The following is a 15,131-nucleotide window of genomic DNA, read 5'->3' as shown; positions in this document are numbered from 1 at the left end:
ATGGCATTCCTTGGATCTATATCAGCTCTCTGAAAACTCAAGCAAGGTAGGCGTGGGGGTTATCTGACAGGGTCCTGCCCTATTTGGGCCCCTCCACTCCCATGTAAATCAAATTAGTGTGCCTTCCGTGGAGTGATACCGGACAAAGTTTCCCAGGATGCTGGCTGAGAAAGCCCAGCTGTCAGCCCCTCTCTCTGAGTCAAGACTTCGCACGTCCCTGTCCTAAGCACATGTTTAGATTGACAGATACAGGGGTCCCTGTTATTTTTAAATGTTTCTCTGATAAAGAAAAAGAAATACACGCTCTTTGTGGAAAACAGGGAAAAGTACAAAGAAAAAAATTAAATCAATTCTGATCTCACCACCCACAGATGGCTCCACTGTTCACATTTTATTACAGCCTCAGGAAACCTTTTACAATAATAATAGGAAGGCCGATGGATCACACTCACTGTGCCCCACACAGGTAGAAGCATTTGTGCAGATCACGGGGCCACAGACACGCTGGTGGCCTGGCCATCCGAGATGCAAGGAGCTGGAACCAGAATGTAAATCGACTTATTCACCAAACACACAGTCTAGAGCCAGGCTGTAACCACCTCTTTGTATGCGGTATTGTTGAGGGTTATCCACTGGTTTACCTAGTGGAGACTTAAATGCAATTAAACAGCTGTTGAACCTTTCTTTCTAAGTAAAGGCTCCAAATAAAAATGATGCCCAGGGCCAGCTATTTTAATTCATAACAGCTGCATATGTTTTACTTCTAACTGCAGGGGACAAGAATCTATGACTTAGTACTAATCCTGATTATTCAGGGTAATGGCGAGAACTCTGGGAGCTCTGGAAACTAAGTCAAAACCAGAGCTCTAGGCAGTGTTCCTTGTGGAGTGGAACCCTCTCCGAAGTGCAGAAATGGCTGCCCCACTATGGCTGGGTTGGTATGTGCTTGGAGTTCAAATGCTGGTGGAGACGACTGGCTTCTTCAAGTCCCAATCTCAAATTCTTGGGAAAGCATCTGGGATTGTCCAGGGCAGGTCAGAAACGGACTCTGGGTGAAGAAGCAGGTCTTGGGAAGGATGCCCCTTCTGTGGGTCTAGTCCCATGTTCTCAGACTGTAGCATCTTAGACAGGGTGTTATATCTGTAAGGGCTGGACTTCCTCCATCCTTCTGCACACTATAATCCTATTTGGAGATCTTGATCTATGGTAAAATCGTGTCATAACTTAGCTTAGGCATTTAGAAGTGAAAGGTTAAATGCTTCCCCCAACGCAGAACAACTACACATTGGTAAAGCCTGCTTAATGGATTGCGCCTTAGGAAGACGTTACATTACTCATTGACCTGCCAACCAATCCATCATTAGAAATCTGACCAGAAACTGCGTGTTAAGGCCGCGAGTATGACTGCAGCCCAACCAGGGTTCATTTCCAAGGAGGCTAATACAAGGAAAGAAAAGAATGCCAGTGATCGTGAAGGCAGAAGATGTGTCTGGAGTGGACTGCACTCTAGAGAGATGAATATATGTTGAAATACAAATAGGGGTTTCAAAGTTCAAAGTAGAAATGTCATGGCCAGTGCCTCGTCCTCAGAAAAAGGATCCCACAGTCTGTCAAATAAAAGGGTAGTAGGTCACAGATCACCTCTTCCCCCTCCCCTTCCTCCCCTCCCCTCCCCCTCCTCCCCCTTCCTCTCCTCTCCTTCCCCTTCCCCCTTCCCTTCCTCTCCCTCCCCCTCCCCCTCCCCCTCCTTCATAACCTTTTTATTTCAGAATTATTTTACATTTCCTTTGCTGTGGTTCATTTGTCACAGCTAAGAAACCAGCACTGATACGTTACTATCAGCTAAACACCACGGGTCATTCAGGTTTCACTAGCTTTCCCCTCACATCCCTGTTCTGCTCTAGGCCCCCATCCACGTTGCCATCTTGTCTCCTTAGCCTCCTCTGGTCTGTGAATTTAAGGAGTACTCATTAGGTTTTGTGTAGAAATTGCCTCAATTTGAGGTTTTGCTGAGGTTAGAGGAGGCTTTGGATTTGGGGGAGGAAGACCACCTAGGTAACATGCCAGTCCCGTTACATCCTATCAATAGTACCTGCTATCAACATGGCTTATCACTGCTGATGTTGACCTTGGTCACCTGGCCGAGGTCTTTTGCCAGGTCTCTCCACTGTAAAGGTACTTTCCCCCCCTTTCCCTGCCACAGTCTCCCTGGAAGGAAGTTCCCGTGGTCAGCCCACATTTGTGGATGGGGAGGTGTAGATGTGCTCCGCCTCCCTGAGAGGGCAGCATCTACATACATTAGTTGAAATTCTGTGCAAGAGATCTGCCGTTTGCTTGTTTATATCAGTATTGACTCATGGGTATTTACTGTGTACTCTGGGTCATGATTCAGCACTACACTGTATATTTTGTTGCTCAAATTGTTTCAGCCTTGCCCATTGGGAACACTTTCTGCTGGGCTCTCGTGTCCTTTTACTATTATTCCAGGCTGATCATCTTGTATATTTCCAGCCCTAGTCCTAGAATGAGCCATCTCGCCACGAAGCCCTGGGTCCTTCTATTGGAAGATAAATAGAAAAACGAAGATCTGGGCACCGAGTGGGTGGTTAAATGGCTGCTTCCTAATGAGATAATATTGACAGCAAGCTCTGCAGCAGAAAAGCCAGCCCTGCAGCTGCTCAAAGGAACAAATCACGTTCATTGTCAGTAGTTTATTATTAGGTTTGTGTCCTGATTTAGAAAAGTCAATGTCGTTAGGCTCTGCAAATATTTGAGGAACACGGCAAGTCATGGTCAACTGGGAGGGCATGTTCTAAGTCAATACTACTCTGGGTGAGCTCATTAGAATGACACTTTCCTGAAATATTCTTTGTTAGGTTAACTCCTAAAGCTTCCTGTTTTCTGAGGCAGACTGGTTACATTTGCTCTGATTATTATGCTGGGGCTCAATATTTTTCTTAGGAAACATTAACCTGCAGATAGGTATTGCAGCTTTTTAAAAATATATATATATCTTTATTGATTTCAGAGAGAGGAAGGGAGAGGGGGAGAGAGAGAGAGAAACATCAATGATGAGTTATCATTGATCGGCTGCCTCCTGCACCTGCAGGCCCCCAACTGACCGGGGATCAAGCCCGCAACCCGGGCATGTGCCCTGACTGGGAATAGAACTGCCATCTCCTGGATCCTAGGTCGATGCTCAACCGCTGAGCCACCTCCGGCCAGGGTGGTATTGCAGCTTTTAACCACCACCATACCTACTTCTGTGTTGCATGTATTCCTTTCTGGGAAATGCAAGAAATAGTCACTTTTTTAGGAACTTACTGGAAAGCAAGGAGCATTTTCATACTGGAAGCACAGCGAAGGCCAAGGGTGGAATTCAGAGATTTCAGAAAAAAAAAGGAAGCTCCGATTTGTTACATGTGGCATTCTTTCCCTTTAAATAATTACCTGTAATTGCTCAAGCCCAGACCATGCTCACAGCTTTCAGTTAGTTGTTCTAGAAGACACCACCTAGGCTGTAGACCTCTGTGGCTGAAAACTCTGAAGAGGCACCTCAGGAGCATGTGGCCTGGGTAGGGGTATTTAGGGCATGCGTGGCAAAGATAGGTACCAGAGAGAGAACAGAGTGGTTTAGTGGTGCCAAGTTCAATCACACTGTGGAATTTTGGAAATGGAATATTGTAACCGCTGTCCTGGGAAGCTCTATTAGGGATCCATCAAAGCTTAACATTTTGTTTTCAAGGGGCCAGAACTGTGGTCATCGGCCCTGGTTCCTGAGTATTTATGTAGATATATCAAGTGATTTGGGTGCACACACTATTGTTGTGTCCTCCAATTGGATTCCCTCCTCCAAAGGTTATTGGTCATGTCCTCCAAGACTGTAAAAAGCCTCCAGGTGCCCATCGTCCATGCAGAGAATCCGGAGAGGGGAATCACCTGGCTTTACGGATGCGCTTGCTTGCACCATCCTGGCTGACATGCAACGACACCCTCCTTTCCCCTCGGTTTGTTGTAACCTAAAAGCCACTTTACAGTGATTTTGCAAAGCACAGAGAGATTGCAGCATGAGACATTATCTCAGATTCAGATCATCGCTGGCTATAAAATACACACAGCTCTACAGCGATCGTCCTGGAAACTCTAATTTTTAGCAGAGTATGGCCTAGGGGTCTCACTCCAACCACTGAGGATGCACAGGATGACTTACCCTCCGTGGGTCCTGAGACACAAATCAAGTCTGGACTTGGGGCAGTGTTCACTTATCTTAATCATTACAGCTTTACCGCCATGGAAAATATTCCTCAGGGAAATCAATTGTGTCCCACTGCTGTGCTCAGTGTCATTTTGAGGCTGTGATATGAAATTGCCGCCGTACCTGGGCTGTAGGCGTGAGCCATACCACGCCCACGGTTTCAGGCTGGCAGCTTTGCCGTGGGACAAATGATGACAGGGCTACTTACCCAGGCCACTAGGTGATAAAGCCTCTGAGCTCCGAGTTGCCACATCTAAGGAAGTATTTTTCCCTTCATCTCAAAGACGGGCTGTAAGTACTGGCAGCAGGCAATAGGGTTCAATGATAGTACATCTGTCACTTTTGAAAACCAAGGGGATGTTCTTCCCAGGTGCTGAAAAATACACAACAGAATAAAAACTCCATTGCACTTATCAAGTGAAACATGTACTAGATCCTCCAAGGCACTTTTTTTTTTTAATATTTCAAGATGACATTGTAAATAGGACTAGCCTAATTCCATGAAACTTAATTTACCCAAAGCCTAAAGAGCGTGGTAATCTAAAATTTCAGTGTTCTCTTTTTACAAGACCGTAATTCATCTTATAATATATTCACTTTTGTTTTAGAAAAGAATCGCTCACTTGCATCTTAAGAAAGGGAGAGAATTATTTGGGAACGGGCATGATTTCGCCCCACTTCCCCCTGCTCCGCAAAGTTCCCCATTCCATGGCTGCTGTCTCTCATTCTCTGGCCTGTAGTTCACCTAAGCATTGCCATTTCCGTTTTCATTGGCTGTGCTGATTCAGTGGTTCTGATGCTCACTTTTTATTATTTGGTGAAAGCTGTAAAAATTGCGTTAATTAATATGCTCGCCCTTAACTAGCAGTCTGGTTAAGCCTTCCATGAGAGCACACTGGTCCCCCTCCCTGGCCTGGTCACCCACTCAGCCGCGTCCACATCTGCCCTGCCGCCCCGGGCCCTGTGGGGTGGATGTGGCAGGTGGGCCAGGTAAGGACAAAGCAGGGTGATGGTGGCTCGGGGACGGGTAGCCAGCCACCTGCTTGGGCAGGATCACCTCTCTCTGAGCTCTGCGGGGTGACAGAACACGTGACTCTCTTGTTCCACTCTTTTATGCGTTTTCCTCACAACCTGGCTGATTATTTCCCCCCTCAGCTCTGTTTCGTGATGTTCTGGACCCCCAACGTTTCCGAGAAAATTTTGATAGACATCATTGGCGTGGACTTCGCCTTTGCAGAACTCTGTGTCGTTCCTCTGCGCATCTTCTCCTTCTTCCCGGTCCCAGGTACAGAAAAACAGAATGAAAGACACCTTTCTATTTACCTTCATGCCCGATTCTGTCTTCTTTCTTTGGAAATGTGTGCAATCATGTCCCAAACAAAAATGTAAGTTTTCACAGTGGATTGGAAAGATAGACACAAAGATGTTACACAATAGGATGAAAGTTCAAGAAACCAATCGAACCGGAACAATTTGTTTCTTCGAGGACAGCGGTTGCACACACAGTGAAAAGAAAGTAGACCCAGAGGGACAGTGTGAGAAATTTGGGGGCAGAGAACTGCTCTGCATTCTGATTGTGGTATTAGTGACACGAATCTAGGCCTGTATTAAAATTCTTAGAACTGTATATTCAAAAGTCAATCTTTAGGTGTGTTAATTTAACAAGTAAAATGGGGGGAGGTAGACTGTAAAACCTGGAGAGGTACAAAAAAAGAGAGGGACTGCTGGGGAGGCAGAAGTTGAGGCCAGGTGGCACATGGCCAGGCGGGAAAAGCCCATCACCAAAATAGAAGCCGGTTTAAAAATTCCCCAACCGACAGAGTAGTGGGAGGTATGCCATAAAGGAGGGGGTAGTTCTTTATGGAACGACAAAAACGGGCTGCAGAGCGGTTGATTACTATGCTGCCTTTTCTATAACATGTGTCACACGTATATGTAGGTCTGTATATACTATGTTTAGGTTAAGAGCTTGCGTGTCTACGGACCATTTCTAGCAGTAACTCACCAAAGTGCTAACAGCGGTTGCCTCTGGGAAGGACAAGGGCCCCAGGGAGTCAGGACTGGGAGGAAGACCTTTGTACTATATTCCGTACCAAGTGCATGTTGTTACCTGTTACAAATTTTATGGCCCCCAAATTCCACCCCAATCATTGAGCTGAGAAGCCAAAATCTGGAGAGCCACAGTGAGGCTGAGAAATGGGCCATGAAGCCAGGCCAGAGCCAGTGGCGCTCCCGCCAGCCCCATGCTGTCCCCGAGACGGCCACAAGCCGCCCTGCTCTTAGAGGCTGAGCATTCCTGGAGGCTGGTTCTCGCCGTGTCACCTTCTCAGCTGCGGCAGAAATGGAGGAATGGAGGATCAGGGCCACTTGTTGGGGCGGAGGGGAGACAGGACACTGGGGAGCCAAGTTTTAGAAGGAGATGCCACCTAAAGGTGGCTGCCCTCACTGTAATTAAGGCATAGTATTGACCGGAGGAGGGGCTGGAGGTCCCAGAGAACTCCAGCTAGACTGGGGTGGGGCTCACCTCTCTCTCCTCTGGCCCAGACTTCCTCCCTTGTCATCCTAAGGGCTTCTGGACAGCCATCAGCTTCCACCTATCTTTGCAACCCTCTGGGTTCAGGGCAACCAGGTTAGCATTCCATCTGCACACCCTCGCCTTTGCCCTTGGCCAGACCCAAGTGTGTGTCTGTGCCTCTTAAATACAGTGTGGGCAGGGCACACCCTTAGACCAGGAGGACAGCAGCTCCACTTCCAAATGTACCCTGGACAGGAGCTTTCACCCCAGGAGTGAGCACTTCCTTCCCCTTCACAAGGTCCCACCCACAGGGGAGAAGGAACTAGGCCTCGCGCTTCCTTAAACCCACCCCCAGCTTCAGATTAGACATCCAGGGCACTTCTTGCCGATAACAGTGTTCATTTCCTCCAAACTAAATTCACACATGTCGCCGGAGCCCCCCGCTGCTCTCAGGCTGAGCGCCCGGCCCTCCCGCAGTTCGTGTCTGGATGGGGAGGCAGGACGAGGTCTCTGTAAATGTCCGCCTATCAGAATAGCCGGGAACTGTCGGGAGAAGGAGGAAGGGAGATGCCTGAGGCTTCAGTGGCCGGGGATGGCTGGGAGGAAACAGGGGAAGTGGACAAGAGCAGCCCCCTGTCCCCAACACCTCTGCCTCTGGGCTCCGGTCCAGCTTTTCTCTTCACTCAGAATCAGGTTTGATCGCCATCAAGTTGTCTTTTTTCTCTGAGTTTTCTCTTCTAGGGAAGAAGGATCAGAGCTTGAGGCTGAGGGTGGGGTGGGGCAGAAGTGGACAGGACTGTCCCAGGAGCAGTCACCGTGGAGGAAGGGAGCTGCCTGCAGCCACTCACCGTCTGGACCCTAAGGGCTCTGATGGGGCGGGAGCTGCGGTAGGGATGGGGCAGGAGATGAGGTAGGAGGTGAGGTAGGGTAGGGCCCCAGGCCCAGAAGCAGGGATAAGGAACCTGGCAGAAAAAGGTGACGCCCGGGCAGCAGCAAGGTCTGGGTCCCAGCCAGCTGCCCAGGGGCCCTGATGTGCTGCCCAGAGGCTAGAAGCTAAAGGCTGCGGGACCTGGAGAAGTAGGTCATTGCTGACGAACCCTCTGCTCTCCCCTTAGTCACTGTGAGGGCCCATTTCACTGGGTGGCTGATGACGCTGAAGAAGACCTTTGTCCTGGCCCCCAGCTCCGTGCTTCGGATCATTGTCCTCATCACCAGCCTTGTGGTCCTGCCCTACCTGGGGTAAGTCGTCCGGGCTGGGTCTGTGAGCCCTTCTGCCTGTGCACTAGACGGGAGGCTGTTGAGATCATTCTAGAAAAGTACTTTCGAGGTCACGCCCATACATAATGTTCACTGAGCACCAACCATGGCTCCCAGTCTCCCACGGGAGGGGTGTTATTCAGTCCCTCCAGCCTGGAAACCCACACTGCGCAGAGGACAGTGGGAGGCGCTGCGGGCTCACAAAGGGTGGGGACATGGCCCGGCCACCTGCAGATACGGAGCTGAGACCCGGAGGGGGAGTGGGGGATGGCCCTGCCTGGAGGCCCAGGTCCCCCTCCCCATGCAGTGCACCATTTATTAGGTGCAGACCTTGAATGCAGTTGTCCGGTGCCTCTGTTGTTTGCACCCGGCCTGTCCTGGGCTCCGGCTGGGCTTTGTGTGCCTCAGCATAGCTTTGACAAACTAACGGCTTTTGCACTCTCATCGCCAGGGTACACGGAGCCACCCTGGGTGTGGGCTCCCTCCTCGCGGGCTTTGTGGGAGAATCCACCATGGTAGCCATAGCCGCCTGCTATGTCTACCGGAAACAGGTAAGACATGGTCACAGACACACGCCTGCCGTGTCTGGGAAGCCCTCTCCCAAGTGTGGGAAGACTGGGCTCCCTGAGACACCTCATATTCATCTGGTCCTTCTGGCCCCCTCCGCAGGGTCAGGGCATCAAGAGGCCGGTTCCCGCAAGTTGGGCAGCGTGGCAGGGCAGCCGCCTGGAATTAGGACAGGCCGAGGGCAGGGTGGGAGAGCAGGGCAGCGAGCCTGGGGCTGGCCCCGAGGGAGGAGCAGCGTCAGGTCACATGCTCTTCCCGAGGGAAGGGGACTGCACGGGTGCGGGGAGAAGGGGGGAGCACAGCCCCGCCAGAAAGGGCAGGGTGGCGGGGAAGAGGTGTCCCCAGGTAGAGGCGGGTATCCATCAGCTGACGGTGCGTTCCAAAGGGCACCGGGGGGAGTCATTGGGACAGGATCACCCAGAGTGCCTGACACAGTGCCAGGCACACAGCCAGAGCCCAAGTCACGAAACGGAGAGGCACGAGCCGAGCTAAGGCGCAGCCTCGGTGAGGTCACCCCAACCATTCCCCAGGTCCCTGGCGGCCTCCCCTGCTCTTGGCTCTGCTCTGATGTGCCCCTGGCACAGCCCACCCTGACGTGTCTTCTTTGGTCTAGAAAAAGAAGGAGAGCGGGCCAGCCGTGGAGGGGGAGGACTCCGCCATGACGGACATACCTCCAGCAGAGGAGGGGACGGATATCGTGGAAATGAGAGAGGAGAATGAGTAGCTCGCGGCACACGGGCGCTGCAGGGACGGCTGGGATCACACTCCAGCAGCATCTCCTCTCCCGTCGCGTAGTTGCTTTGGTTTTGGTGACGAAAGAGGCCTCGATTCGAAGGTTTCGTGTAAACTCTGGCATCCTGGGTGTGCCCACACCCAGGCGGGGACCTAGAGAATGGTCTCTGCCGTTGCTTTGTAAAAACCAACAAAACACTTGACTCCATGCCCCCGCTTCATGAAAACTCAAAAGACATAGCTGCCTCGTAGTCCAAGTTGTCCCCCTCTCCCACGGACGATCTCTGCTTGGAACCAAAGGACTACGGCTCTGCCATCCGTCACCCCGTGGCCACCACTGCCCAGCAGGCCACACGCTCCACCCTGTCCCTGTGCATCTCCCTTCAGATTCAACAGGTTACAACTGGGCTTTCTGTGAACGTGGCTGTGCAGAGCGAGGCAACCCCGGTGGCCTCCACCGCGGAATCGTCGCCTGTGCGCTGCACCTGGGCAGAGCTGCGGCCTGGACGGGCTGTTCACGCTGAAGGAAGGACCTGAGAGCGCGCTGGGCAGAGGGAGGGAAATGATCTCCCGCAGGGAAGCTTGAGATGCCCCCGGAGCCGCCAGCCGACGGCGCCGCCTCCTCCCTCCTCCCGGGTCGCGAGCGCTCACACCGCGCCCGCCCGCCCGCCCGCCCGCGTGTACATACCTGAGCTAACTGTAACCCTGTCCTGTCACACACCCGTCACACACCGCACCTCCAAACTGCACATCCTTCCGCATGGCTTCCCCCGAAGGCTCGTTTTTCACTCACCTCTCCTGAAGGTGGCACTAGAGCAAGGGAAATGGAGTTGCTCTAACTCTACACTTTTAGTTTTTACCGTGAACTGCAGCTTTAAGTCATAATCTAGCATTCTAATGCCAGGCGGCCGTATCATAACTTCTGCAGTAGATGTACGACCTGGTTCAGCCATTCTTAGTCATAACTATGCGGTACAGGTAATTCTACATGTACTCCCCTCTCACAAGATAAAGCAAGACATTTTATAAACAATTTCAGAGTCACTATGTGATGTTCCCTGAGATGACATATTTGAAATCCATTTAGTGCAGTATATTTTTCTAAGTTTTGGAAAGCGGGTTTTTTCTTTAAAAAAAAAAAAATATGGACACAGTTCAGTAAATTCTTGATTTCGTCAAAATTCCTAGACTGAAAGAACCTAGACACAAAAATATTTTAAAGATATAAATATATACTGTATATGTTATGTAATTTATTTTAGGCTATAATACATTTCCTATTTTCGCATTTTCAATAAAATGTCTCTAATACAATAAGGTGATTGCTTGTGTGTCGGCATATCTGCAGTTGAAACATATTGTATCGGTGAACATTGTCTCGTATTTGTAGCAGTTTTACAAAGCCTGTCATTTGTACATAAATATAAGGACCAGTAAATGACAGAACTATTTTTAACCATGGTTAACAGGGATAAATGAGTCAGCTGGTGTAGGCACTGGTGAGGATGGAAATAGATGCTGGAAGGGCAAAAAAGACTTTTTTAAAAGGCAAGACTTTTGTATGTATTGTTTTCAGTGCTGTGTGATCCTGTTGTTCCTCATAGAAAAAAGAGTGTTAGGGCATAAAGTCAGCCGTGAGCATCACAGGGCTGCGTTCACATTTCTGGACACCCGGTGATGCTTGGGGGTGCCCCCACCAGGACAAACCCACATGTGCTCCTCTGTAGATACAAGCACTGAAAATCAAGATGCATAGCTTTGGGGTGGTTTCAGGGGCAGATCTGGAGAAGATGGGGGGAAATCTAATTGTATTGGCTTTTTTAAAGTACATAACTAGAAAATAAAACAGCAGTATTTTTTTTTTAAAAAACATGGGTGACTATTTCATGCTGTGGGGTTAGAGTTTAAAAGTGAGAAAGCTAATTCTCTAAATCAGAGAAAGATCAACTAGAGACTCCATTAGGTAACTAGAACATGTTGGTAGGACTTCACACGCCCCCTCGGTGACAGATTCACAGACTATGATATTTTGGTAGAATTTTGGAGAACACAGGAAGCAACCCCCAGACCCAGACCACGATGACAGAACTGGGATTGTGCAGGACGTGTCCAAGTCCTTTGGCCTTGACGCACATGACCTCTCCCACAATTCCTTCACTTGGGCTACACAGGTCCCAGCCTGACAATAACACACACCTTACCTTCCAAAGCAAAACCTATTACTGGCAGGATCTTCTGCATCTATTCCGACCACCATGGACAGGAAAGGCATCCAAACCAGAGAAGTGGGGGCACGTCTTCCCACTTTTCAGAGTAGGGAGGGGCACTCTTTTGACTTTGCTGACCAAAGAAACGTTCTCCCAACACAGGTTTTGGGCCTTTAAAAAATACATATTTTTTTACTGATTTTTTTTTAGAGAGAGGAAGGGAGAGGGAAAGAGAAACATCAATGTGAGACCAGAACATCGATGGGCTGCCTTCTGCATGCCCCTGCCAGGGATCGAGCCCAAAACCCGGGCATGTGCCCTGACCGGGGATCGAACCAGCAACCTTTAGGTGCATGGGACAATGCCCAACCAACTGAGCCACACCTGCCAGGACAACACAGGTTTTTTTTTTAATTGCAGGTAGCTCAGCTGATACATTTAGAAAGGTGTGATGCCCGTGAGGGTCTCAGGTCAAGGACCATGAAAAGACCTGGTGTGACTTTCCTGTTGAGTGATTGCTTGTGGACAAAGAGAATCTAAAACTACAGGAGCATAAAGGAATTTATTTAAATGCTAATGAGAGTTTGGGCAGCTCAAAGCAGTCTTTCTGGGTGGAAGGTTTTCTCTGCACAAGCCCAGGTCAGAGCAGCAACTTCTGTGGCCTCCCTGCCCTTTTGAGGGGCATATGTGAGGTTATTCTAAACATGTGTGTGCTCTGCCTCCAATAGTCGGGATCTTGGTGGCCCTGGGCACCAGTAAGACACCCAGGAATTGAGCAGGAAGAACCAGGCAAGGCTTGCTCCAGGAAAGCCTCAATAGGGTTGGGCCCGCCGGCCACGGGGCTCCGGATGTGTTTGAATGTTGATAGGAACCCCTCACCTGTTTGAGATTCTTTAATCTGGGCCCAGAAAGCTGTTGGTTTACATCACTCCATAAAAGCCAGGTGTGCCCCCTTCCTGCCTGCATTGGGCTCATCTTGTGCCTAAAATCCTCTTTTCCTGTTTTGTTTTTGTGTTTTGTTCTGTGTTGTGTTTTAGCATTAGCAGGTAGTTTAGCCTTGGAAATGTCCAAGGATGGCTGATACCTTCAGAACCGGAAACATTTAGAGTTGGTTAGGATATATTGGGTGGGACCAAGTAAAGTTCCACCGTCATAAATGCACTTTTCCACTCCTTGAGTCTCCCAGTAAATAGCCATGGGAGGGGCGGGGGCAGGAGGCCCACAATGAGGGAGGCCCAGTCTCTACTGCGGTTCAGCTCCAGCAGCTGGATGTTCTCTGGCCTCCAGGGTGCTTCCCAACCAGGCCCCGGCTCTGTGGCCCTCACAAGCAGCCTTTTCTGGATCTCTCTTGGGGTTGGGTTAGTCAGTCCATCCCCAAATATCAGAAAGGTTATTCAGTGATATCTCAGAGTAAGAAGTAAAAAAAGTCAACAGCTCCCTCCAATTGTTCTTCATTTGGGGGTCTTTTCTTAAGGGTAGGAAGGTGTGGGGGGAGACTAACTTTTTATGTACCTTTAGCTTCTATAAACACAATTTTAAGACAATAGTTCTCTGGATTGTGAGAGTGGGAGAATGAGAACCTGTGTTGAAAAATAGAAAGTATTTATACTATAGTAATTAAATTACATGACCTTGAAAAATATTTTCTTGTATTTCAAAATCTTTCTACTCCATAACTCTCTAAGCAGACCAGGGCCCCAGACAGCACGTGCCTTAACTGGCCGTGGTTTCTGGCCTCTCACTTTGCAGGTGAGCTGACTTCTGAACTTAAGATGAAGTCTCCAAAGTGATGCACCGTCCAGGAAAAGGGGTCTTTTGTGTTCCAGGTCCTGCCCTTTTTGTTGTTATTGTTGGGGGGGGGGGGTGTGTGTGTGTCTGTGTGTGTCTGTGTGTGTGTGTGTGTCTGTGTGTGTGTGTCTGTGTGTGTGTTGGTAACCCCAATTGTGATGGGCAGGGCTTTCCAAGTGTTGAGACATCTGCTTTGCACGTGCAGCCGATTCCCTACAACCAGCCGCTCCTGCCTGCCTCCTGTAGATAGCCACCCTCACACACAGCTCTTTCATAAAAAGCATTTGAACTATAGAAAAGCATGTTTTTGAGCAGTGTGTTTGGTAAACATTTGAGATGCCCCTCCATGTGGTTGAGTCTCTATTTCTGTCATTTGCGGCAGCAAAACACCATGTGACTCATCAGCTGATCTATCCACTGGTAAAGCAGGTTGTAGAAAAAGCCTGAGGCCAGATGCAGGAAAGCCCAGCTGCCGGTCCTTGTCAAGGCTGCACGTCTGAAAAGCACTCCAGTTCCAAACGAGAGAAATTGTATCATGGAATCAAAATAACCCACTTCGGAGTCAGAAAAGGAGTGACAAATTATGTAGTTTACTGTCAGGTCTAAAAGGGAAAAGTAATGAGGAGGGGTGGTGAGATCTTGTTTTAAGTTGATGTCGTTTGCTTCTCCAGAGGGGAAGTTGGAACTATTAGCGGTTGCAGCCTCTGCTAAGAGGAGCACCACAAATGGACCCAAGTTGTGTGTTTTTTAAATTACCTTTGCCAAGTCCAAGTGGTTCCAAACGAACATTTTTCTCTGTAATCAACCAGGGTCTCTAAGAGACTGCAAAGATAGACGCACTTTAATAGACAGCGGCCAGCTCCACATGGATTCAGCACGCTTCTTACAGGGTACCTCTTTCTAAGATGACTTCAAGTGCACTTCACTAACAAAACTTGGCATTAGCTTCTATAGTCGTTGTAAAACAAAAGTGCACAAGAGCTAGGATCCCTTTCTCTCTCCAGAAGTACACATGAAGGGGGGAAGGTGGAGACAGACAAGCCAATGGCATGAGGAAATTGGTATGCTAAGATTTAGAGGTAGATGTTCTCGAACTGTGTACCAGGGACAGGGAATGGTGCCTTTGGAGGAAACATTACAGCCAGTGGACTCTGGATCCCTGAAGCATGGGGCCGTGAACATGGGGGACCCACTATTTGGATGAACTTGCTACTGAAGGTGAAGTTCAAACCACCCCGGTCTAACAAAGGAGTACAGGGTGCACATCCACACCAATCCCTCAGCACCTGCAGCATGGACAGTCACCACAAGGCAGCCCCTTCCCCAGGGGTGCCATGTCCACAAGGCTTGTGGGGCAAATACACAGCTCCTTAGGTCTCTGATATATTTGGTTTGCCTAGCCATGTATTGAGAGGGCAAAGGCCTAAAGCTGGAATGACCAGGGAGCTAGTTGTAGAGCTTCAGAAATCTCGACAGAGCCACACGGGTCTGTTCAAGCCTACCCTCGTTCATTTCAGGAGAGCTTCCGAGCTGGAGGCCATGGATTCATAGCATGACCATCCGTGTCACTCACACCTCTCCGGCCTCACCTTGGTCACCTGTCTAATGAGAGGCTTGGGCCATTCTTGCTAAGGATCCTTCTTGGGCCAACATTCTATGTATGATCTAGGATTTAGAACACAGTGATCCAGATTTTTTAAAAATAGAAGTCTACTGGAAGTCATTCCACGTGTGCCTGGCTGTCAGTTCACAAGCTTTTCAGTTTCACAGCAAAACTGTGGGTTTAATTTAAACCGTTGAAACCAATCAC

At 49.3% G+C, this 15,131-nt stretch overlaps 1 protein-coding gene across 1 annotated transcript in view; it reads left to right on the top strand.

Annotated features, from left to right (window-relative positions):
- ANKH (ANKH inorganic pyrophosphate transport regulator) overlaps positions 1–10,339 on the top strand; it is a 113,324-nt gene extending 102,985 nt beyond the window's left edge. Inside the window, exons 9-12 of the mRNA XM_081131954.1 lie at positions 5,411–5,540; positions 7,886–8,009; positions 8,479–8,578; positions 9,208–10,339. Coding sequence (XP_080988080.1) covers positions 5,411–5,540; positions 7,886–8,009; positions 8,479–8,578; positions 9,208–9,318 — 465 coding nt within the window. The 3' untranslated portion in view covers positions 9,319–10,339. The remainder of the gene's footprint in view (positions 1–5,410; positions 5,541–7,885; positions 8,010–8,478; positions 8,579–9,207) is intronic.
- The last annotated feature ends 4,792 nt before the right edge of the window (positions 10,340–15,131 follow it).

This window comes from Miniopterus schreibersii (assembly GCF_964146895.1).
Source record: "Miniopterus schreibersii genome assembly, chromosome: 3".
In the NCBI taxonomy this organism is placed as follows: Eukaryota; Metazoa; Chordata; class Mammalia; order Chiroptera; family Miniopteridae; genus Miniopterus; species Miniopterus schreibersii.
This window is presented reverse-complemented; position numbering and strand designations above follow the sequence as displayed.